The sequence below is a fragment of the Sebastes fasciatus genome, chromosome 3 (assembly GCF_043250625.1).
Source record: "Sebastes fasciatus isolate fSebFas1 chromosome 3, fSebFas1.pri, whole genome shotgun sequence".
Lineage (NCBI taxonomy): Eukaryota > Metazoa > Chordata > Actinopteri > Perciformes > Sebastidae > Sebastes > Sebastes fasciatus.
In genome coordinates, this window is record NC_133797.1 from 38,359,348 (window position 1) to 38,383,856 (window position 24,509).

A 24,509-nucleotide genomic window follows, 5' to 3' on the forward strand; every position below is an offset into this window, starting at 1 on the left:
GTATAGCTGCCTCACGACAAGATAAAGTGGTGAAAATATTCTAGATATAGCTTACACTTAAACTGATACTGATTTTTTAGGTGTCTAAAATCTGTCCACAGCGGTACATTGCTTTGCTCCCGTGCTGTTTCTCCAAACTCCATCTACTGTAGGTAATACACAGACTATGGATGAATACCTCATACAACCCCACTTCAAAACAGCTGAACTATCCCTTTGACTTTACATGTCAGTTAAATGTTGATGTTTCTTTTCTATTTTTTTCTTAGCTGGAGCAATTCCAACCAGTCGATAAGACATTTAAGGAAATCAAGAACTCTATATCAAGTGACCCTCATGTGTTGAACTTTGTTCATTCCAAGAAGACAAATGACAGATTCCATGGTAATAGCCTCTACCAGATTCTCATTGATGGTCTGTCGACAATGGAGGCCATTTCCAACCAAATGGGGGATCTCCTGGAGACCCTCTGTGACCAGTTTCCAAGACTGTGGTTCTTGAGTGACAGGGAAGTGATACAACTACTCTCCTTTCATCCGACGCCTTTCACAATGCAAACCTTTGTGCGCAAATGCTTTAAAGGGATACGTTGGCTCGAAGTGGATTGTGTAGAGAACGTGCTGGGTTTTTTTGGCAGCCTCCATGAGCACATTACCTTTCTGTCTCCTTTGGAGCCAAATCTGAATGCTTTGGTTTGGCTTTGTAGCTTTGAGAAACAATTAAAGTTGACCATGGTACAGCTCATGAAACAATGTGCTGTTGTGCAAAAGCAGCTTGAACCATCCAGTCAGGATGTGTCATGTGATAAGGAAGTTGGAGACATCCTGTTCCACATGGCTGAAAGGAGAAAAATGGTGCTACCTGAGCTGGATCTGCTGTCTGAATATCCTCTTCAGTGTCTGCTGGTGGCTGAGGAGGCGGTTTGGTGCCGGGCCGTTCTACAAACTAACCAAGAATCGAGCCCGGTGAAGTTGAGCAACATGAAGGCATGCAACTCTGCAAAACTGAAAACACTTAGCCGTTCCATAAGGGATGGAGTCACAGGGGCTAAAAGTGAATCTCTGGTTTCAAAGTACACGATGATGTGTCTGCGTGCTTTAGTGCAACTTACAATGAAGCATGCGCAGCAGCTATCTCGACTCATGGAGGTCCAGTGTGTGCTGGAGTCGTCTTTTGAATGGCTGAGTTTGATGAAGTATCATTTAAACTCTGAAAGTCTGAAAGGCGACGACGATCCAACATGTTACGTGGATGTTTTAGGTCATCGACTCCAATATGATTATGAGTATTTTGGTCCAGAAGATTGGGAGATGGTGCATACTCCATCCACAGATCGGGCGATACTGGGGATTCTACTGGCTCTGACAAGCTACAGATGTGGGTTCGTGAGTGGACCTTGCCTCTCTGGAAAGAAAACGACTGTGGTCCAGTTAGGAAAAGCGCTGGGGCGACAGGTTGTCAATATGCAGTGTTGTCCAAGCATGAGACCTGGTGTTGTTCAGCGGATGCTGTTGGGCGCCCTCCAGACTGGAGCGTGGCTTCTGCTGGACTCTGTGGACTTGCTAACACAAGGGGTCCTGTCATTACTGGGGCAGCATCTAGTAGACATCCACCAATCCTTCTCTGAGTTAACGAAGAATAAGAATCAAAGAGTGAATGAGGACAGGACTGCTGATGGGATCAAAGGTTGTAAAAACATTGATTCAGGATGTTGTATGGTACTTGCAGGGAGAAGCATTTCTGCGAGCAAAAGTTATGGTTGTGTTTTCGTCTCATCGAAGGGGTGTACGTTTGAGGTTCCAGAGAGTCTGCGATGTGCTACCAGACCCATTGCGTTAACTCATCCAGATTACAGGATCATTGCAGAAGTAAAGCTGGCTTCCCTTGGTTTCTTAGAGGCCACGTCTTTAAGTGGACGTCTGGTGTCCCTCATCAGCCTGGCCAAGGATTCCCTCTGTCTGCCTGATTTCATCAATGACGACCAGAGCTGCCATCTCGTTGTCTTAGAAAAGATCATCTCCGCCTCTGAAATGCACTTACAACTAAACCTAAGGCAACGAAGAATTTCAGATGAGGCTGTAGGAGCGGCTGCAGACCAAGCTGATCCTGTGCCTTCACAAAATGTGACTGCCAGAGTTGTTGAAAAGGATAGAAAAGAAATCGAAAAGGCTTCCAGGGTGCGCAGTTCTCATTTGTTAATTATACAGGGATTAATGGAGGAGACGGCCATTGTCAAAGCGATTCTTTCTGTCGTCTTACCTGTTCTTTATGAGCACAAGAAAGCCTCACAGTTCAACATCATTTTCAAGGACACATTCCCTATAGCGTGCCAGTTCCCTCTTTTCCAGCAATACATTGAGGAAGAAGAAAAGATTCAACTTAAAGATGCGGTTACAGAAGAATTACAAAGGAAATTGTTTCACTCTGACACCGAATTAACTAGCAGAGCTCTTACTCTCTACCAGACCATGAAATTGTCTCAGGCAGTCATACTTATAGGCCCGTCAGGAAGTGGAAAGACAACCTGTTACTGTGCTCTAGCTGGAGCGCTCAATCATCTGTCTGCCAAGGAAGATGTATTTGAAAATGAGAATACGATTGAAGGAGATACTCCACAGATCTCTGCTACAACCTGGACCTCTGTTGACACTGTTGTCTTATTTCTTAACGCCATGTCCCATGAAGAGGTATTTGGCTGCTTCTGTGAAAAGAGAGGATGGCAAGACGGAGCTGTTGGAAAGGTGCTGAGAGATTCAGAACAACGGGAACCAACAAGCTCTACAATCTGCAACGACAACAAGAAAAGTGATCAGATTAAAAAATGGCTGGTGATGGATGGGAGCCCTGTGGGGCAGCCCGGCTGGTTAGATTACTTAACTACAATGTGCAGTCCTGATGACCCATTCCTGTACCTACCATCAGGTGAAACACTGCCATCCCAATCACACCTGAAGCTACTTATGGAGGTCACTGACCTGCGCGATGCAAGTCCCTCTGCAGTGACCCGCTGCAGCTTTGTGTACTTCACAGGCACTGATCTGTGGAAGGCTGTGTGGAAGAGTGAAGTGGATGCTCTCTCTGTTGAAGACAAACTGGATCAAGGAACCTTGAAAATGTGGAATCGTCTGGCTGACGATCTTTTCTCCAGCACTCTTAGTTTGCTCACTCAAAAGGCTTTAACCTCCGCAGTCCATGATGAAGGAGAAGCTCTTCAAAGCGCCACGTATGGACTGCAAGAGATCACGTCATTTGTTCGGATCCTACGTGCCCTCCTACAGCGTTTTGGGAAGGATGTGGAAATAGCTGGGGCAATACCCCAAACAGGTATAACCACGACTCATGAACATATAACCTCGTAAATATACATACTAGTTAAGGTAGTGACTTTACTTTTATGAATACCGTATCACTTATTCTCCCACCAGATACATATCTAAAGAGAACAGGAACAGTGGGCACAGATCCCCTCACTAAACAAGACCTGCTGGCCAGGAACCTTTTTCTGGTGGCTTATATTTGGGGATTTAGTGGACATTTGCATCCCCGGTAAGAGAACCTTTTGTTGTCACATTTATTCACACAAGTAATTTAGTATGTATGTCACAGTGGAAACCGATTTTATGGATCTTCAGCTTTAAGCTATATTTTATTTACAGGACTGTACTTTATCATAGTATATTTGAATTATACACAGTGCAGTATACAGTAACTTGAAAAGTATTTGAAACAGCTGTACTATATTTCGAAACAGGCAATAAAATTCAATAAATAGCAAAGCTGTCTGTATCATTACTTTATATTCATACAAATGTCAATTTGATGGTAATCTGCATGAAAAATATAGAAAAAGAAAATCAATGGTTATAATAATCATCTGCTTATAGTAATCAATTTGACCTGGACAGATGTGATCACAAAGCGGTTTCCACTGTAGTGCTATAAACATCTCTAATCATTTTTTTTTTTACAAAATGAATATCGGTCTCCAATTTTCTTCATGTGTTTTATGTCTTTTACTTTAGCCACCAGCCACAGTTCGACTCACTAGCCCGTCAAGTGCTCTTTACTTGCCGATACAAAATTGTGGTTCCTGATGAAGAGAGTGTGTTCGAACACTTTTTAAACCTTGACAGCAGGACATGCCCCAAGAGCACACTGCTGGCAAATCCCATCTGTCCCAAGGTTTGTCCTGAACTTTCTGTCTAGTGTAGTGAAAGTACATACATGTAGTCACAAACGTTTTAACCAACAAGTGTCTTAAATCTATTTATGCAGTATGGGAGTTATACCTTTCTCCTGAACCTCATGTTGGAGGCAAACCAGCCAGTGTTGCTCGCCGGAGAACCCGGTTCTGGAAAAACCACTCTGTGCAGAAGTTTGCTGAGTTTTGACAAGCCACACATCAGCCTGCCAGCCAGTCCACTCCTGAGCTCCAGAGACCTGCGCACTGTACTGGATACCATCAGCTGCCAGAAGAGCTGTAAGGATGCTCTGGGCTCCAAAAAGCTACTTCTTTTTCTGGATGATTTGCATGAAGCCCCCTGTGGTGAGTAAGAAAATATACCTTAGTAGAACTAATCTAATTGTGTGAAGCTTTATAATGTTAATATCTGCTCCTGTTGATAGATGTCTTTGGGAAGACGTCAACGGCTCTAGAGACGCTACGACAGAGTATTTCAATGGGACAGATTTTAACATTTGATGCCTACAACTTGAAGTTATTGAGTGCTGCAACCATCAGCTACATGGCTACCTGCTGCGTCTTTGGATTGGCTAATCGCCACAGTAATGTGATGTCCTCCAGGCTCTCGCGCTTGTTCTCCATCTTTGTGCTCCCCAGCCTGTCTATGGGCGTCGTATTGTCCATGCATTCACTTCAGCTAAAAACCTGGCTCAACGAAGTGCCCCTTCAGCAACATGGCGAGGATATGGCGCGTTGTATCATCACTGCAACTAAAAATCTCTATCATGCAGTACGCGACCAGTTCCAGCCGACTGTGCAGACGCCCCATTTCATGTTCTCCCATCATGACCTCCAGAAGGTGTTTAGAGGGATGTGCCTGTGGCAGCCTAACAACCCAAACACAGGGACAACGCAGAACTTGGAGTATTCACTACCAGGCTTTCCTCCAGTCCTGCCAGGGCCTGCATTGGTCCTTAACGTAGCACATCTCTGGATGCATGAGTGCATGCGTACATTCGGTGACAGGTTGTGCTCAGAGGATGAAAGCAAAGCTCTTGTGTCACTCATAGCTAAGACGGCAACAACACACTATGGAGTTAGATTGGTTGATGAAACCCAGTCTGCTGTCGCAAGCACCTGTAAACCAATAGGTCAGAGTCTAAATGCACTAAATCTGCCTCAAGAGCCACAACCAGCTGGCCAGTCAGACCTGGAGAAAGGCCACACATTGACTGAACCTTCCTTTCTGTCTGGGAACACAAGCCTAAAAGCTCACCCTCTGCAACCCCAGATTCTCCAACATATGGAGGACATACTGGCTAAGCTTGTATTTGGTCCTGAGCTCTCTGAGGCCTCAATGAATCAGCAACACAATTTAAAAAATAGCTGTTCTTATCAGGACCGAGACCTTGATGTACTGCTGCAGGAGCTGTGTGCACTCATGGACAGAAAAGAGGAAGACAAAGGACAGGAAGTTGACGTTACACCCAGATTAATTGTCCACAGACAGAGGGTGAGTCAGCTGTTACACATCCTCAGGGTGTTGCTCATACCTGGAGGTCACGGAGTGCTGATTGGCTCAGACAGAGGAACAGGCCGTAAAACCACGGTGCGTTTAGCCACCTGTGTAACGGGCTACCAGTTGATGGAGGTGCATCCTGGTAATGAGAATAAGTTGCATGAAATCCTGAAAGAAGCTGGGAATCAGTCTAGAGTGGATGGAGTTAATATCATCGTACTGGTCCATGAAGGAATCAGCCCGTCTGTCAGAGAAGAACTGTTGGTGGCGATGGCTCACCAAACCTACCCGGGGCTCTGTGCAGATCAGGAGCTGAGACATCTTCTTCTTTCCAGAGTGACTGCTGTGAGGAACTCAAGAAGATACCTAATGGACAGTTGGATGTTTGAGAAGTAAGATGAAAATACCGTATTAATCTATTAATCCTCATGCTAGATTGCCACATTGTTTAAGCCTAGTTTAGAGACAACTGGCAGTCATTTCCACTTAGCCGCATCACATTGTGTATTTAAAAAATTAGGACTACATTTAGTGCATTTTCACAAGCCAACATTTAGTCCGTTTTAATTGAACTCTGGTGCGGTTTGTTTGGGAGGTTGTGAACGCAGTAACCGTACTCTAACTTGTGCACTGTGAAACCGAGCCAGACTAAATAGATAACGAACCAAAAGTATCAATTTCACTCTGATTTGGACTAGCCAAACAGACTCTGGCTTGTGAAAGCGCCCTTAATGTATTTCCTGACACTCAACAGTGTGTGTAATGCTAATGTGCTTTCGATGTAGGCATTCATCACTGTAGTAGTACCGATGATGGTGATGTAACTTCATTTACAAGAATGGGCTTCTAAGAAAGTTGTCTGACTACTTCCAGTAAAAATATGAAAAAGAAAATGTGAATAATTGCAAACTACATTTCTTTTAACAAAGGTGCTTGAGCCAAAGCCACAGAAATGTGCATGTGTTCCTGTTGCTTCCCGTCACCATGACAGACAGCAGTGAGATACCTGCCAACAACGGACCCCATGGATGGAATGTAAATAAGTACTTTCTTTAAATTATTACACCAGTCATTGAATATTAGTACCTGTATTCAATAACAAAACACAGACTGTACTTTTCAGACCAGTAAGGTGGAGAAATCTGCCAAGGCAAAACATTTAAACACATCCTTTCATGTTTCATACATGCGCAAGACTCTTTGTACCCCAGGAACTACCACATTTTGAGGAACTCAATGCGTTTCGACTGCAGGGACCAGGGTCTAACTTAAGTTTCGGGGACATTTTACCCTAAAGAAGGTCCTAATCGGGTAGTACTTTCTGAAAGTACAGGAACTTTCAGGGTGGAGTTTACAGGGATGACCGTCTTTGTTTGGTAACATTAACAGTAAAGTTAGGCTCTGCTGTCAGCTTCCAGACTCATTAAAAAAAAGACAGATCATGCTAGCGAGCTGAGAGGGTGAGCAATAGAAGAGAGAGAGAGAGGGACGCAGCGCGGCGTCGCTGTGAATGAGAGAAAAAAAGTTATTTCCTGATTGTTTCATGACGGTTATGTTCAAAAGCACAAATTAATAACCATCAAACACTCAACAGATGATCTACTGTGGAGACAAACGCTCTTAGTTTCATTTCATTCATTACATCCAATGAGCATCAGTAAATATATGCAGTAGTAAATGTTGTCGCAGTGACGGTTATTTTATTTTCGAACGTGATTTTAGAGTAAACAGGTGGACACGCTGAGCTGCAGGCTGCAGTGTGTGTTTACTGCTGCGACCACCAGCAGCCTTCGTCACACGTCATGTTGCTTTTTCAAACGTCAGTGGACTAATTAGACCGTGACGGAAACGCAGACAACAGTGGGCTGAAGGAACCTTTTAGTTCCTGGAAAAGTAGTTCAAGGGACTAAAAGTCCTGGGAACTTCTTGGTGGAAACCCAGCTATTGAGTATAGACAGTGATATTTGGGGTGGAAAGGGCTCTCTATACTAAGTGCAAGCTTTGCCATTAATGATGTCACATTTCTAATGTAATTTTGAATAGTAGACCTAAATGGATGACTTGTTATCCTTTTGTGATCAAGGCACAGCTGACCAAGGCCCTGAGCATCAGTTGCTGTGTGGAGGTGTACCAGCCGTGGTCCAACCAGTCTTTATTGGAAGTTGCTGCTCAATGCCTCAAAACCAGTCCCCACAAAAGTGAGTCACACCACCAAAGTTAGCCTCTACTCACTTTATACTGGCAGTGTTATATCCAGGCTGTTCTAAGACATACTTTCTTTTTATTTAGTAGAGAGAGAAGGTTCAGGGGCCAGCCTGTCTGTGGCTATGGCAGAAATCCATCAGTCTGCATGTCAGTATGCGTCTGTCCTGCTAACAGCTCAGCCTTTCAGCCCTCAGACTTATATGGAGTTCATCGCCCACTTTGGTTACCTCTGCAACCACCTGCACGAAAAACAGCAGAGCCAAGCCAGCAGGTAGTTGTTCTTTTTCTCCCTGTCTCCAGTATTTAACGTGCTGCTTTGCATATACCAATACATTTATGATTATTCTACCGTGAGCTGCACTAAAACTTCATCCTGAACAATATCGGACAACAAAATTAAACAGAGAAACCTTCTCAAAGGTTGCATTTGTTCCAGAGCTGTTTTTGTTGGATTGCAGTAGAAAGCACAGCACTAAATGATATTTTCTTGACCCCATATTGTGTCTTTTACTCTCTTTAAAATAAAACAATAACTGTTGTATTTTTTCAGACTTGCTACTGTTCTGTCTCATTTGGATGTCCTGAACAGCACAGCTGTGCAGTGCAAACATCACTTGATGAGACTGCAGGAGAAGGCTGCTGAGACACAGAAGGTAATATACAGAAGAGCAATTCAGCATATTCAGTTCAATTGGGATCAATATTCTGTGTGCAGCAGTATCGACTGCCACAAGTTCCATAACACAAGAGGTTATTTTTCACCACAGTCAAAAATGATTTAAACAACCGTGTCAGCAATATACTGTATATAGGCTTATGGAGGCTGAAGAACTTCCTGCGCATCAGGGAATATTGTTCATTAATTTGAAACTGAGAAACTCTTAAAGCTGAAGTAGGTGAGATTGGAGCAAATATGATTAAAAAAAGTTATTTTTATAAAACGGTCGTTATATCGTGACAGTAGTACATGAAACAGGTAACCTGACAAAAATCATGTCCCTCTGTGCCCTCCGGTGCTCCTAACGGCATCTGCAAGATTTCACATACCAGAGGAAAACAAGTTGATCTGAGATCTGCTGTCCAGCTGCCGTCTATGAGAGCTGGCTGTAAATCACTCGCGAACTCCGACCAAACGGTCAAACTAGACAGCGCTGATCAAATGTGAATCAATATTCTGTTATGTTAATGCCTATTTCTCTCCTCAAATGTTTTCAGAATCATCTTGTAGTGCACGGTTTAGCTGTAAAATTTAAAACAGTTTGTGACGCCGCCGCCATCGTGAAATCTGGTGAAGGAATGCCAAGTTGTGTGACCGGAGCACAGCCAATAGGAACGCTCTCTCAACAAAATGACCTGTGATTGGTCAAAGTCTCCCCGTCAAGGGCTAGATTTTCTAAAGCCTGAAAACAGAGCCTTGAAGAGGTGCAGAAGTCGAGTTTTCTCTCAGAACACTTGAATTACAATATGCTGAAAGGTTATTATTTTTGCCCAATGATGCCAAAAATATACTGCCTGCTGCCACTTTAAGCAACATTTTTTCTTTGCATCTAATTTTTAAAGAAGCGATTATGTTAAAGTAACTCTATGTACTTCAATTAATATTGCTATTTGAATATTCAGTAATATTTACTTATGATTAGGGCTGCACAATTAATCACACTTTGATCAAAATTGCAGTATGGCCTACTGCAATTTTCAAATCGCAGGAGGCGCAGTATTTGTTAAAGGAAAAATGTGTGTCAAAATACCATTTTAAATTAAATATGAAATATAATGGTGCTGCAGAGATGTCCAACAAAAGAAATCACGCCATAATCATTTTAATATGTTTTTCAATGAAAATGAGAATAACGATGTAAAAATGATCATTCCCTCTAATATCGCAAAACATATCGCAATATCAGTCAAAATAATCTCAATTAGATATTTTTTCAAAATCTTTCAGCCCCACTTATAATACAGCATCTTTTGTGAAAATTACAAATTTAGATATCTGCATAAATAGTACGTTCCCTTCCTCTCCATCCTGCAGTGTGTGGAAGAGCTCCTCAGAGCGATAGATTATCAGACGAACTGCTTTGAGGAAGCCCAGAAGAAATGTGTAGCATTGGAGGAGAAACTGTCTCACCTGAAGGGTCAGATTAATAACGCTCAGCTACAGGTAAACACATTTATTAACATCTACATCCAAAATCATATAAATAATACAACATGTACTTAAAAGAAGAAAATTAATTGAATGTTTTAAATCTTTTTTTTCCAGATTGAACCTCTGTTCGATGCGGGCTTTAAGATTTTTAATTATCTTAATCCATCTGACCTGGAGGAGGTACGCCACTACAGAGATCCACCTGATGGCGTGGTGAAAGTCATGGACGCCATTTGTTTGCTGTTTAACCGTCCACCAGGCTGGGAGAGTGCTAAACAGCTTCTGGGACAATACAACTTTTTCCAGGTGTGTGGAAAAAATATTTATATTGGTAAACATAAATAAATAAATACCTCTTTTAATAGTAGATGAGTACAGTGGTGTTATAAATAAATGAGTTTATAATGGTCTGCAGTTTCCTGCTAATGTACTTTATCTCTTCTAGGAGTTGGAATTTTTTGACCGCTACAGTCTGACAAATGAACAACTGCAGCAGCTCGGCCAGATAGTTCACAGCCCCCAGTTCGTGCCAGAGTCTGTGCTCGAGGTGAGCAAAGCCTGCGAGTCCCTGTGTCGATGGGTCCAGGCTGTGTACGGGTACTGCCGCAGGCGACACCAACTGTCGGTCAAGAAGCAAATGGAGGTGCTGGACAAAGAGGCTCAAGGTCAACTGCAGTTGGCCAAGCAGCAAATGGAAGAGGAGTACCATCGTCTAGAGGATCTTAAGCTTCAGCTGCAGATACAGATACAAAAAGAACTGGAGGAGGAACTGCTGGAGCTGCAGACAGCTGAGAGCTCAGAAAGAGAAGCTGCTGCAGCTGTAGAGCAGCTGGAGACACTTGACAGAGACTGGAGGGCTGCTGCTCAGGTAACACCGAATTTGCAAACGTACCACTCACGCTTTTGTCCACAGGGACCATCAAAATCAACACAAGTTTCTCATAGTAGCTTTAATGTCGTACTTTGATATTATTTTTTAACATATTTCTTTAATTAAATGATTATGATTTTCTGTATTTTCCCCTCAGGAGGCTGAGTTAAATAACCAAACCTTACCAGGAGATGCCCTTATCCTAGCGGCAACCATCTCTTATTTGGGCCCCTTTGGATCTGATATACGCACAGAACTGCTGAGCAAGTGGAGGGAGCTATGTCTGACAGGAAGCATCAACATAAACCCAGAGGACCCCAGAACCTCCATGTTCACACACTCTGACGCTGCTCCTTCTCGCCCCCCTCTCGGTTTCCCCATCCCTGTGTCTGAGAGGCTGCAGCTGACTCTGGGTCGGGCGTTAGGTCTACTCCGGGATGCTCCACCTGCCAGAATGGTTGTAAAGCTGCTGCTCTGGGGTTGCAGGAGGGCCTGGGTTCAGCGCTGGCCTCTACTGACAGACACCCAGCAACATCTAGATATAAGCTCTCAAAGCTGCCTCATCACAGGTGAGTACGACGGCGTATTAGGGCCGTTGTATGTAAAAAAAAATAGGGAATCATCATAGGAGGATACGGATATTCTCTTAGATTAAAGTACCAAATTTACAAAAAAATAAATAAAAAATTTACGAGAAAAAAACTCAACTAAAAATAGTTGAGTGCAAAACCGTGGTACCGCCAGCCGCCATCTGAATTTTGTTGCGCGTAAAGTAGTGTTCTTATGGTAAGGATGTGAGGCAAAGGTCCTTGAAGATACATATACATGTTTTATTTTCATGTTCTTTTATGAACATGAATAGAATTTTTTTTACCCCGCTCCCCCGGCTCTGTAGTATTATTTGTATTATCTGTAGTATAAATAATGCCTATTGCAACTTCCCAGAGCAGAAATAGTGTCATCAATGTATTGTTTAAATTTAGGGCTGTCAATCGATTAAAATATTTAAATAAGATAAGATAAGATAAGATAAGATATTCCTTTATTAGTCCTACAGTGGGGAAATGCACAGTGTACAGCAGCACAGGGGATAGTGCAGAAACAAGAAGCATCAGTAAAAAAAAAAAGTGAAACAAAATATGAACAATTTAAATAGAAGGAAATATAAAAATAGGAACAATATAAACAAGGGGAAATATAAAAAAATTGGAACAGTATATACAGTATTGACAATAAACAGACTATTAACATGATTGCACAAGTTGAATTGTGATTGTGATTAATTCGCATGATTGTCCCTAGTTAATCGTGATTAATGGCAAATTAATCACACATTTTTTTATCTGTTCAAAAGTTCAATCTGTTCAAATATTTAATGCTCTTATCAACATGGGAGTGGGCAAATATGCTGCTTTATGCAAGTGTATGTATATATTTATTATTGGAAATCAATTATCAACACAAACTAATTGATTCCTTCTAGTTTCTTATGATGCCATTATCTTCACTCTTGCTTTAAAACTGAGCCCGCTACAACCTCTGAAAGATTGATTGCGTTAATGCGTTAAAGAAATTAGTGACGTTTAAACGAGTTTGTGTTAACGCGTTATTATCGTGTTAACTCTGACAGCCCTGATTTAAATTATATATTTTTTATTCAATTTTACAACTTGACACCAGAACAATAAGTGTGTGCTCTGCAGGAGAGAAGGCCAAGCTTGAGGAGGAGACCGAGTGTGAGATGGTGGTTTGTGCCGATGATCCAGAGCTGCTGGACAAGCTGGACCAGGCTGCAGAGAAAGGTGAGAAATATTATTAATTATTAATAGTTGCCTCGTGCAACTTTTAAGTTACAGTGTTCTTTTCCAGCCGTAACTCATTCCAACCTTTTTTTCTGCAGGTTTGAGAGTCCTGGTCACTCACGTGGAGCGTGCGATTCCCAGTCCGAGGTTTCTGGCTAGATTGGTACGCTCTGCTGGATGTCTCCATCCAGGGTTAAAGCAGCGCGTTCAGCCGACCCACCCTGAATTCTGCCTCTTCCTTAGCACCCATCTGCCTGTCCAACTGCTTAACAGTGGTAAGAAACAACTGTACAGGAGTAGTCTGTGTTCAAGTCACATATTTTTCTTGCAACAGAAGTGCAGGACTTTAAAATGTATTCATCATCACAGTTACGATATACTGGTGACGATAACCGTTATATTTAGAAGTTAAATATTGATATCATGTTGATAATGCATGTTAGACCTTGTGGGTGCCTTTTCACTATCCTTTAGTGTAATTGTTCTTTTTGTAAATTTTTGTACAGTTATGGTTACAGACTCTCTCTACACCGCCTTAATTTCCTTAATTTATTTGCCAAAAAGAAAAAAAATGCACAAAAACAAAGTTGAAAATGTATTTAACTGATAGCATTATTATTATTATTTAAGTTTTTTCAAATTTTCTATTGATATCATGATGTTATTGTGACTTATTTTGATAATACTACATGTGCATATAATGTACTGGAGTTTGTCTTGGCTAGATTTGTAACTGATATACTGTATTATATATATATAATATATAATACTCAGTATTAAGACAGCATACTGCCCTATATTGTTTGTATTATTCTGCATATAACTTGGGATACCGAAAAACAGAAAGTAAAGAAGTGGATGCTGTTCTCAACTCATCTGAAAGTCGTGGGTCACCAGGTTTTCTCTTTCTTTTGTTCTGTAGAGATCCATCCGTCCATCTTGGCCGAGGTACGCGTGGTTGACCTTTCTCTGAGCTCAGGAGAGATCCAGGAGCTGCTGCTGACACAGCTGCTGCAGTCTCAGTGTAAAAAGCTGCTGATTCAACACTTACAGTTCCAGAATGACAAGCAGTCGCTGCAGGAGAGACTGGTCTCAGAAGAGGTGACGTGACCACCATTTACCATCACATCAAGCCAATACTGCTTCTGTTGGTTATTTAGTCTCCTGTGATTCACTGAATGAAATCAGTGTCGGACATTTGGGGCTTCTTCAGTACGGTTCAAAAAGGCTTTAGAGGCTCGCTTGTGTTGCTTGCAGTGGTCAGTAGGCATTTATTTGGAAATTACATCACTTCAAGTAGGCTTTACAATAGATGAGTGACTTTGGCATGAGTGGCTGTGTTAGTTTTTGTTTCCATGGCATTTTATATCTAAAATACCTTGTTAAAGGAACAGTGTGTATCATTTCGGGGATCTATTTGCAGTAATGGAATGTAATATTCACAACTATGTTTTCATTAGTGTATAATCACCTGAAACTAAGAACCGTTGTGTTTCCGTTAGCTTAGAAGGAGCCCTTCATATCTACATAGGGAGCAGGTCCACCGTAGTTCTCCGTCACGCTTGTTAAACTGCGGTAGCTGGTGAACCGCAGAGTGCTAAACCGTGGTACCGCCAGCTGCCATCTGACTTCTGTTGCTCCTAAAGTAGTGTTATTATGGTATGGTATGGTTTTGCACTCGGCGGCTCACATTACCACAGTCTTGGAAAGGGAGGAGTGAGAGAGGGAGTGAGGAGGGGCAAAATAACTACAGGGACCAGTGTGTAGGATTTGGTGATAACTACTGGTGTACTAGATGTCACCAAATCCTACACACTGATCCTTTTAGCTATTTTTTTCAGAGGGTTGCAGAGTTTTGTGAGGTGGCTCTAAATGCTCTCTGCAGTTGGACTATTAATCTGGTTGATATCCGTCTGGCTCACTTGATTATCACTTAATAATTTTCCAGACTTGACTCTGGCTTTGTTTGTCCACATTATCTATATTAGACTATGGAAACCGTATTACCTGGGCTGCGGTTGGAATAGAGACCATGTGGACTCTTAACTTGATGTGGTGGTCGAGGCGAGGATGTTGTACACTAATCATGAACTGGGCTTTTTTTTTTTATCATGGTCAACGAATGAAAAAGTTATTTTCTACCTTTAGGTGAAACTAAACCCGAGTGCAGTCCTTTCAGTTGATAATGTGATTATCTGCTGTTGTTTGTGCATCATTTGACTGTACTCAATCCTGTCTTAGGATGCTCTAATGGACTACATCCTGCAGTCTAACACCCCACTGCTGGAGGACTCTGCTTTTCTCCCCCGCGTGGCTGTTTGTCAAGATGCAATGAAGGAACTGCAGGCCGAGATCCAGCAAGTGAGCGAGGAGCTGGAGTACCTCGAGTCCCTGCTGGCTGCATCCCGACATCTAATGAGGCTGGCTGCTGCCCTCTACCAGGCTCTGCAGGAGGTGTCCCGTCTTTCCCCTGCCTACTTCTTCTCCCTACGTGGCTTCATCACGGTTATGCAAGAGGCCTTCATTGTGAAGGACAGGCCATTAGTGTCATGCCCCGCAGGGAAAGTGCCAGAGGGCATAATTCCAGAGGTCATGAACCGGATGGTAGCCAAGCTGCTGGGTCAATACAGGCCGTGTCTCTTCAAGAGTCATGTGGCTGTTCTGGAACTGCTGCTGTCTGTGGCTCTGCTGCAACACAACCAGCCCTGCTCTGAGGCTGAGAGGGTGGCGTTCCTCAGGGGCCTTCAGGACATACAACACCCTGTCACTAAAGTCTGCTCCCTTCCTCCTGTTGTCTCGCATTCCACTAGTTCTTTGCCCAGCTGGATACCCCCTCACATCCACCCAGAGCTCTTCTGCTTGGAGAAGATCCCGGTCTTCAGAGGGCTGATTGCCTCTCTCTCCACTTGCCCCATTCAGTGGCAGGAGTACCTGCACTTCCCTTCCTCCACGGTAGCAGGGGCTGTTCCCTGTCGCTCCCACTCCCATCTATCCCTGCTACAGCGGGCGCTCCTCTGGAAGACCATGCTCCCGAACTGCCTGGAGGTACTAGCTGAGGCCATGGCCGCCTACCACCTCTGCCTGCCTGCACAGACAGCAGGCACAGAGGCCCTTCACGCCAGGAACCCAGAGGCCGTCTCACGGTATCTGGTCAAACATGAGGGACCCATCGTCCTTACAGTGCCCAGTCAAAGAGGAGATAAGTGGACAAGCATCCAGCCTCTTCACTTGATAAACAGATTGGCCTACTGTGTAGCAAAAACAAAGAAGGTAACGCACACTGTTTCATTTTGATTCAAGTTAACACCCGGACCGCCATAGCCCACGCCATTTAACATTGTGGTTCCAAAATTTGAATTATTCGGTCATGATATGTTTCCCTCCTGCCCTGACTTTGCCTAAATATCTATTCTGCACATGCCTGTATTGTCCTAATGATAGAATAACATTTAGAAAACGAATACTAATGTGAACGCCAATATTCACTCACATGTGCTAATACTCACTTATAATCACACAACGGTATGTAGGCCCACAGTATTCGTCACATCACACCAAGCCGACATCAAAGAACTAGCGGCGATGAAGTCCGACAGCCACGTACGTTCTGCTCCTGCGTGAGAGGAAATAACTCTCCACACCAGCAGGCGGCGGTAGTCTGTATTCGTCTTTCAAAAAGGGAAACAGGAAGACCGAGGACAGCAGATGTACAAGCCGTTGTTATGATACATACACGAAATAAAGCGGTGTTTACCGACCATTTTCACACCAGTCTCACTCACCACTTAGCTTCATTCTAGATGGCCATGTCGTTGTGGAAATATATATAGTGTGTTGGAATGACCAGATGAGATGAAGATGAAAAATGAGAAGAGCCTTCTGTGTGTGTCCTCTTTACTTTACTCGTTGGCTTGCTTTCCTCACTCTCGTTTCTCTTCTCGTGCACTGATTCGTTTAAGCTGAACAGCCAATCAGATTGATTTCTCTCACCGTCGGGCTCTGCCGCTGATTCAATGTTGAATCGGCCGAAATATCTCCGACACGGGCAGACTAGAGCCGACGGTGTGAGAAACCGCAAAAAACTAGCCCCCAAACTGGTGTGTCGGGGCCTTAAAGAGCTTGGCGGTCTTAGTGTTGATAGCTGTAACCAGTGTACACCAATGCAGTGCTTGATGTTTTTCCTATGTGTTAGGTTCAGGTGAAAGTCATTCCCTTTGGGGCTCTGTGTGACAGAGAGCTAATTCTCTCAATGCTGGACAAAGCGGTTAACGAGGGCCACTGGTTGGTTTTCAACAACTGTCACCTGTTGGAACAATGGGACGGTAAAGTAGTGGCTCACCTCAGTCAGTTGTTCTCCTCTCTCAGAGGTAGGTGGTCCTTCAAGAATCCATTTATATTGCATTTGTGTCATTTGTTATCATTAACAAAGACTTATAACCCGGTGTTTCTATTTATGTATCTATCTGTCCCACAGAGGAGCGACGCCTGATTCACCCGTGCTTCCGATTGTGGATTATAAGTCAAGAACATTCATCACACTTCATACCAGGTAGATGTTTTATATCGCCATTACTTCTAGAGATGAAGCAGTCTTTCTTTTTCATTACTGCCACCACCTGGCACTAAGATACTAATACTGTTCGATAGAGAGCACCAGTCATCCACAAACAGAATACAACAGAACAACGTTTTCATCAATTAAAGCAATCTCACATTCTTTAGTTTTCTCTCTCAATAATTAAATGTATGATTGTCCCTAAGTGATTTAATTTATTGCTTCAGGTAAAACCTCTGTTTGTCTTGGTTTTGCTCAGGATGTAATAATACAACGGAGTAAGAGGGCTATTGTAGGTTAAAAAAATAAATAAAATAAATGTATTATTATCTTTTATTTCCGAACAGCTAACACTAAAAACTAGGGCTGTCAAAGTTAATGCTATAATAACCCGTTAAAAATCTGACAGGCCGCTGATCTTTTGGAGGTTGTAGCGGGCTCAGATAGAGGATAGAAGATACTGGCATCATATGAAACTAGAAAAAACATAAAGAATCCATTGGTACCAATCATGTCATGCTAGCTCATCGCCGAGGAGGTTAAATAACGCTTCAAACTTGGGCTAAATTTTGGCGAGGAAAAACTGTCATGGCCATTTTCAAAGGGGTCCCTTGACCTCTGACCTCAAGATATGTGAATGTAAATGGGTTATATGGGTACCCACGAGTCTCCCCTTTACAGACATGCCCACTTTATGATAATCACATACAGTTTGGGGCAAGTCATAGTCAAGTCAGCACTCTGACACACTGACGGCTGTTGTTGCCTGTTTGCAGTGGCAGTGCGGATGTGTGCCCTGCCTCTGGTCTGTGATTCTCCCTGGGGTCTGAAGGAGGAGCTGAGCTGGTCCTTGAGACAGCTGGTGTCCGTCGTACAGAGTCAATCGCTGTCAGCAGACAACATGGAGCTCCTCCTGCACTGTGCCGTCTTCCACTCTGTGTTACTGCAGAGACAAACCTATAAACACTCGGGCCAAGGGAGGATCTACAGTTGGTGAGGAAATGGGCCAATGTACTGTATGCTGTAGTTAATATATGATAGAGGTGTTGTCTCATTGCAAGATATTAATATATTTGCCTGTCATATCCATTTATATGGAGGATGGAACCTGCCAAAATCAAAAAGAAATAATTGACTCAATATAAATAAATATGCCATTAAATGCACCAAAAATAATATATAAAATTAATATAGTCATCATTGATCATCTTTATTTATTTACCTTTGTATTAATTCCCCCATCTATCTACTCTTCTATTTAAGTTTCCCCTCATTGCACTCTTTCGATCAACCACTAGGCGAAAATTTGACCCTATGACACACGTTGAATGACAGCCCACTCATATGCATAATGAGGCAGAAATGCAGGAATAAATAAGTTTGGGGAAATAAATAGGGGGGGAAATGCAAGGGGAAAATAATGCAGAAATAAATAATTCAATAAATACCACTGAATAATGAATAAATTAATTTAAAAGTAAATTTAAAATAAAAAATAAATGCAAAATGAATACAAAGGTAAATAAATAATGAAGCAAATTAAAACAAATATAAATGTATGTATTTAATTAATTAATGCCTACATTTTATTTTTAATAATAATGGCATTTTTATTTATTTATTGAGTCATTTTTTAATTTTTTTTATTTTGACTGGTTCCGTCTTTCATACATTTGTAAAATCAAACATGTCCTGAATTTATTTCTCAGTATTTTAAAACCAAGTTGCATTCTTCAAATGGTGGATACAGTTTGTCAGGATGGATAAAGATTCATGCTTGTGGATTTTTTCTGTTTTGAAGGAGTCAGGAAGACCTCCTGGTTCTGGTGGATGCACTCATTTGCATTGCTAGTCGCTGCCACGACACGGCTAAGGCTCTGCAGTATATAGCAGGTGAGGCAGCATTAACAGATACAACTGCCCCTCTCGTTCAGTTACTGTATGCTTTAACCTTGTTGTACTTTTCACTCATAGTCCATCTAGTGCATGGCGGCCATTTACTAGACTCTGCAGATTTGGAGGTGGTGGATGGCGTTGCCAAGACCTGCCTCAGCAGAGCGTCACCTCTCTGGGCCGGTGGGCCACACATCCTCTCAGATAATACCAGCAGCCCTGGCCACTGTGGTAACCAAACAACTTTCTGATACTTCTGTATTTTGCAGAGTATACATCTTACAAGCTAGTTAATCCTTCAAAATCCTCTGAATGGAGGACTGAGTCCTTGGTAGAATTTGAATGATCCTCTGCATTTTGGAACAGTCCTTCGGTGGTTTCGATGATGTAGCGTCCTTGAAATTCAGCCTTCCTGGACTTTGAGAAACACCCAGTGAACTGGAAATGAGATTTTTCTTTACTCTTACATTTTAAACATTTGACTGAAGCCTTTATGTCGAGCAAGTTACATGATTACAGCATTAAGATGAAGCTAACTTTCTAATTAGAGAGGAGTACAAGCATTAGAGCCACAGTGCGTGTTTCTGTTTCTGTGTAATGTACTGATTGTGGTTGTGTGTCATGTCCTCAGATTTGTCAGAACTACTGCAGACGTTGGAGCAGGATCTTCATGATTCAACGAACATTGACCGCCGAGTGTTGGGCTTCAGTGCAGATGTGGCAGCTGAGATAATCCAGATCAACAGCCACAATTTGAACACACTGCTGCAGGCCTCCCAGACTCCTCTAGGAACAGTGAGGAGTTTGTTGAACCAGCACGCCACACTTCCAGCCTACAGCCATGCTAGAGACCGACTGCAGGCTCTGAAGAGTTCCCTCTGCACAGTTACAGATGCAGGAGCTGTTTCTGACAGTCGCCTGCGTGACTTCCTCCAGGCTGAGTGGGATGATCTCATTGATTTGGTGTCCTCGCTGCTCTCACAGCTCCAACAGCCCGTTCAATACAACGCGCTGACCTTTGCTTCCCTCCTCGAGCTCACTGACTTGTCTCGCTTGGAGAGGAGGGCAGAGTTGCTCAGTGCTTATCTCCGGCACCACGACACTTCAGATCCTCCCGGTGCATACCGACTCTCTGCTTTCAGAAATGCCAGAGGCTTTCTGGTGGCAGTGATGAGAGAGGCTGCTCAAGTAAATCGCAAATATATCAGTGATATAGCCCTGCATTTTCAGGTAAAGCATACAAATTAGGGCTGTCAATCGTTTCAATTATTTAATCGTGATTAATCGCATTATTGTCCATAGTTAATCAAGATTAATCGCAAATTAATTGCACATTTATTATCTGTTCAAAATGTACCTTAAAGGGAGATTTGTGCAGTATTTAATACTCTTATCAACATGGGAGTGGGCAAATATGATGCTTTAAGCAAATGCGTGCATATACTGTATTTATTATTAGAAATCAATTAACAACACAAAACAATGACGAATATTGTCCAGAAACGATCACAGGTACTGCATTTAGCATAACAAATATGCTCAAATCAAGGGGAGACTCGTGGGTACCCATAGAACCCATTTTCATTCACATATGTTGAGGTCAGAGGACAAGGGATCCCTTTAAAAATGGCCATGCCAGTTTTTCCTCGCCAAACTTTAGCACAAGTTTGGAGCGTTACTTAGCCTCTTTCACGACAAGCTAGTATGACATGGTTGGTACCAATGGATTATTTAGGTTTTCTTGTGTCACATGATGCCCGTATCTCCACTCTAGCTTTAAAAGTGATCCCGCTACAACCTAAAGATCTCAAGTTGTGTTAATGCATTAAAGAAATTAGTGGCGTTAATATGAATTTGCGTTAACGCGTTATCGTGATAACTTTGACAGCCCTAATACAAATAATGAAATCATACTAAAATGCTGTCCTACTATTGCTTTAACTATTTGCAGGCTGATTGCTCATATTGTTCTCTTCCTTCCAGGTTCTGAGTGATAGTACATACCCAACCTCACTCCCCCTGGGCGCTGTGTATTTATGTGGCCTGCAGCTGAGAGGGGCATCATGGGATACACAGCTAGGAGCCCTACAGGACACCACAGTCTCTCTGCAGCCGTGCTCACTTCCACTTGTTTGTGTCAAAGCTCAAGTCAGGAGCACAGATACCTCCCCTTGTAAAAGTTCACTTTTAAACGGCGTCCAGGTCACGCATGCTTCTCCATCGACTGCCCAACAGTTACCGCTCTATCACTGCCCGCTCTACCTCGATGGAGAGCGGGACAGTGGAAACGACCTGGCAGATGTTAACATCATCACTACGTTTCCCCTTCACGCCAAGCTAGATCCTGTGTTGTGTAGTCTGAGAAGGGTGAGGCTAGTGAGCATGCTCTGACTTAAACCTGCTGTGATGCTCCAGACGGACGCTCAGATGCAGTTTTACTGAATGAACAACACTGGATTGCTAAAAGAGTTGTACTACATGAGAAATCCTGTAAAGTCTTGTTCTGCTGCTGTATAATGTCTCTTCATACATTACGCTTTGTGATGTTTTTCATTAAAATGTTTACACAGTGTCATCATGTCGACTTAAAGCATTTTGTATGATCCAGCTGGCATTGCTGTTGGGTCAGAGGTGAGGTCTTGTGCACCCACACACCCAACATCATGATGTAGCTGGTTCATCTGGTGTTAAGTTCTTTTGAAAGCTGTTAAAATGTTTATGTTTTTGTTAGGGATAATGTACAGCGAGCTGGTCATTGTCGTGAAATAAACCCCGACAGGGCGATGCGGTGCCCCGACGTGAAGCCCTGAAGGGGTTTATTTCACAACAATGACCCGCTAGCTGTACATTATCCATCTTATTACACAGCTACTTACTGAAGAAATCAATCATTTGACACAAAAACGGTCACCAGAGTCCAGCAGAACTACGTCCATAGAAATGGTCTGTTATACATAGCAACGGTCTGCTATACATATTTACGGCCTGCTATACATAGCAACGGTCTGTTATACGTAGCAACGGTCTGTTATACATAGATACGGTCTGCTAAAAAGAAATAACAGACCGTAGAACGCTGTGATTGACCAATCAGAATCAAGTATTCAACAAAATTGTGTAATAATTGCAGTTACCCTCAGGTCTGGGGTGTAAACAATAAAATAACTTTTTATGGTTTAACAGCAGCCCAAAAGGCTACTTTAAAAGTATGTTAAAAAACAATGAATACAGGGTGATTTTACTTGTAATAAGTAAAAAAATCTGCCAATGGAACAAGTGAAACTTCACTTGGTAAGATTTCTTGAAATAAGATGAAATATTTAGGCCTTTCAAGATGGAAACTCATTTAGAGCTATATTTCACTTGTGTTTAGAAGTGTTGTGTGTCATAATGAGTAATGCTCAAACATTTTCACTACATACGTACTGTATATATCTCACTGAAATGTTACTTGTTAGGTGATTGTGTCTTATATTAAGTGTTATGAGATATTTTGACTTGTAAGTAGACAAATATACTCGGTAAGATTTTTGCAGAATGTTTGAGAAATGCTTTGTGATAGACAGTATGCATTGTAAAAGCTCTACAGAGGAGGTGTGAACTTTGTTGACAGTAGTTACTAAATTCCTTTCCTCCTCTTCCTCCTCTAGGTAACATGGACAGGCATCATTATGAAACTTTTGAGAAGTTTGGCAACAATACTGCTCTGATACATCTTGACAACGGGAGGGCGTGAGTATCTCAAGTGTGTGTGTGTGTGTGTTTCTATGTTAAAGAGGACCTATTATGCTCATGTTCAGGTGCATACCTGTATTTTGGGTTTCTCTTAGAACACGTTTACATGTTTAAAGGAACAGTGTGTAACATTTCGGGGGGATCTGTTGGCAGAAATGGAATGTAATATTAATAACTGTTTTCTTTAGTGTATAATCACCTGATAATAAGAACTGTTGTGTTTTTGTTAGCTTAGAATGAGTCGTTTAAATCTACGTAGGGAGCGGGTCCTCTCCACGGAGTCCTCCATGTTCTCCGCCATGTTTCTACAGTAGCCCAGAACGGACAAACCAAACTCTGTTAACTTTTCCTGCTTGGGCCGGAGTCGATAACGTTACTCACTCCCGTCGCTGCCGCTCTCTCTCTCTCTCTTGCTTCATCACTCACTTCCCACATACACACACACTCTACACACTGGCTCTGCTCCAAATGACCAACGCTACTCTTACAACAACTGGCACTAGAAAGGGCCATTCGCGTTTTTGCGTCAGCCACCGTAGCTCTCCAACACGCTTGACACACGGGAGAGGTTTCAGTTCGTTGCAATCTCCTCACCTCACCGCTAGATACCGCCAGATCCTACACACTGGACCTTTAAATGTTTTACTTTTCTCATACCGGCTGTGCTGCAGCACCTCTTGTCACCCTCTGAAACTGTCTGAAATGCTCTGTTTGAGCTGGTACACGTTACGGAAGAAAACGCAGGACTTCAACAAAGCCATTTCAGGCAGTTCAGGAGCAGTGTTTCTGTGGGGGAGATGAATCCCTTTAGCCTGGACTTAGGGCTTTGTAACTTTGCAGATGCTTTTAACATGCACAAAAAACTGATATAACACACTAAAGGAGAGGGAAAAAGCACAAAGCATAATAATTTATGTCCTCTTTAATGTAGTTTTTCATAGTGGTTGCTGGGGTTGTAACTCTGGGTCTGTTCTCATTGCAGATTCGGGCGTCACTCCAAAGACGAGCCCTCTATCCTCGCTCCTCTGGAACAGTGTTGCAGGTACAAGCTAAAATGTGATAAAATGTGGTTAAATCTTTGTATAATTATCCTTATTTACTTTGAAGTTAGTTACTTTCTTGTCATGTCATTCAACATATAACACAATATATGAACAATGATACAAATTTTACAGTGTAAATAAGTAAATCAAATCTATCCTTATGCTCTCTCTCTAGAATCCGTCGCTCCACCTGGCTACGCCTGCGTATGCTGTCTCTGCCACGGTATCGTCTCAGTGATGTCATGAGGGCCTCGCTCTCCCATGATCCCCTTCACAGCGTGGCTCCACTGCTGTCGGAGCGCCACCTCGCTGCTCTCGACCGCCGCTTGAAACACGTGCTGGAGACTGTAAGTCGTTGCCAAAAGAGACACAGTGACGATGAGGTCATCTATGATGACATCGCCTACTTGAAAGACACGGTGACGCCTGCTGGGTAGGACAGTCTGTACCTCCCGTATGTTATGATATCTATGTTACATGATTACATGACACACTAGCACACGCAAAATGCTGTCAGCAGTTACATTACTAAAGTTATTATTATTATTATTATT

At 42.6% G+C, this 24,509-nt stretch overlaps 2 protein-coding genes across 6 annotated transcripts in view; both read left to right on the plus strand.

Annotated features, from left to right (window-relative positions):
* Window positions 1–21,752, plus strand: part of dnhd1 (dynein heavy chain domain 1) — a 34,599-nt gene extending 12,847 nt beyond the window's left edge. For 3 of the 5 annotated variants that reach the window (XM_074630842.1, XM_074630845.1, XM_074630843.1), the window contains exons 21-44: window positions 270–3,324; window positions 3,426–3,546; window positions 4,023–4,182; window positions 4,276–4,546; window positions 4,627–6,094; window positions 6,632–6,737; window positions 7,786–7,900; window positions 7,992–8,178; window positions 8,458–8,560; window positions 9,940–10,068; window positions 10,171–10,362; window positions 10,502–10,924; window positions 11,085–11,496; window positions 12,631–12,729; window positions 12,828–13,004; window positions 13,652–13,830; window positions 14,971–15,999; window positions 16,922–17,096; window positions 17,204–17,278; window positions 18,061–18,277; window positions 19,086–19,177; window positions 19,259–19,408; window positions 19,809–20,407; window positions 21,161–21,752. In XM_074630842.1, coding sequence (XP_074486943.1) covers window positions 270–3,324; window positions 3,426–3,546; window positions 4,023–4,182; window positions 4,276–4,546; window positions 4,627–6,094; window positions 6,632–6,737; window positions 7,786–7,900; window positions 7,992–8,178; window positions 8,458–8,560; window positions 9,940–10,068; window positions 10,171–10,362; window positions 10,502–10,924; window positions 11,085–11,496; window positions 12,631–12,729; window positions 12,828–13,004; window positions 13,652–13,830; window positions 14,971–15,999; window positions 16,922–17,096; window positions 17,204–17,278; window positions 18,061–18,277; window positions 19,086–19,177; window positions 19,259–19,408; window positions 19,809–20,407; window positions 21,161–21,568 — 9,942 coding nt within the window. In that variant the 3' untranslated portion in view covers window positions 21,569–21,752. Of the gene's footprint in view, window positions 1–269; window positions 3,325–3,425; window positions 3,547–4,022; window positions 4,183–4,275; window positions 4,547–4,626; window positions 6,095–6,631; window positions 6,738–7,785; window positions 7,901–7,991; window positions 8,179–8,457; window positions 8,561–9,939; window positions 10,069–10,170; window positions 10,363–10,501; window positions 10,925–11,084; window positions 11,497–12,630; window positions 12,730–12,827; window positions 13,005–13,651; window positions 13,831–14,970; window positions 16,000–16,921; window positions 17,097–17,203; window positions 17,279–18,060; window positions 18,278–19,085; window positions 19,178–19,258; window positions 19,409–19,808; window positions 20,408–21,160 lie in introns of those variants that run through there. The other 2 variants (XM_074630844.1, XM_074630846.1) reach the window with 2 other exon arrangements.
* Window positions 1–24,509, plus strand: part of fam20cl (family with sequence similarity 20 member C, like) — a 46,760-nt gene extending 22,251 nt beyond the window's left edge. Inside the window, exons 9-11 of the mRNA XM_074630847.1 lie at window positions 22,828–22,909; window positions 23,895–23,954; window positions 24,131–24,509. Coding sequence (XP_074486948.1) covers window positions 22,828–22,909; window positions 23,895–23,954; window positions 24,131–24,392 — 404 coding nt within the window. The 3' untranslated portion in view covers window positions 24,393–24,509. The remainder of the gene's footprint in view (window positions 1–22,827; window positions 22,910–23,894; window positions 23,955–24,130) is intronic.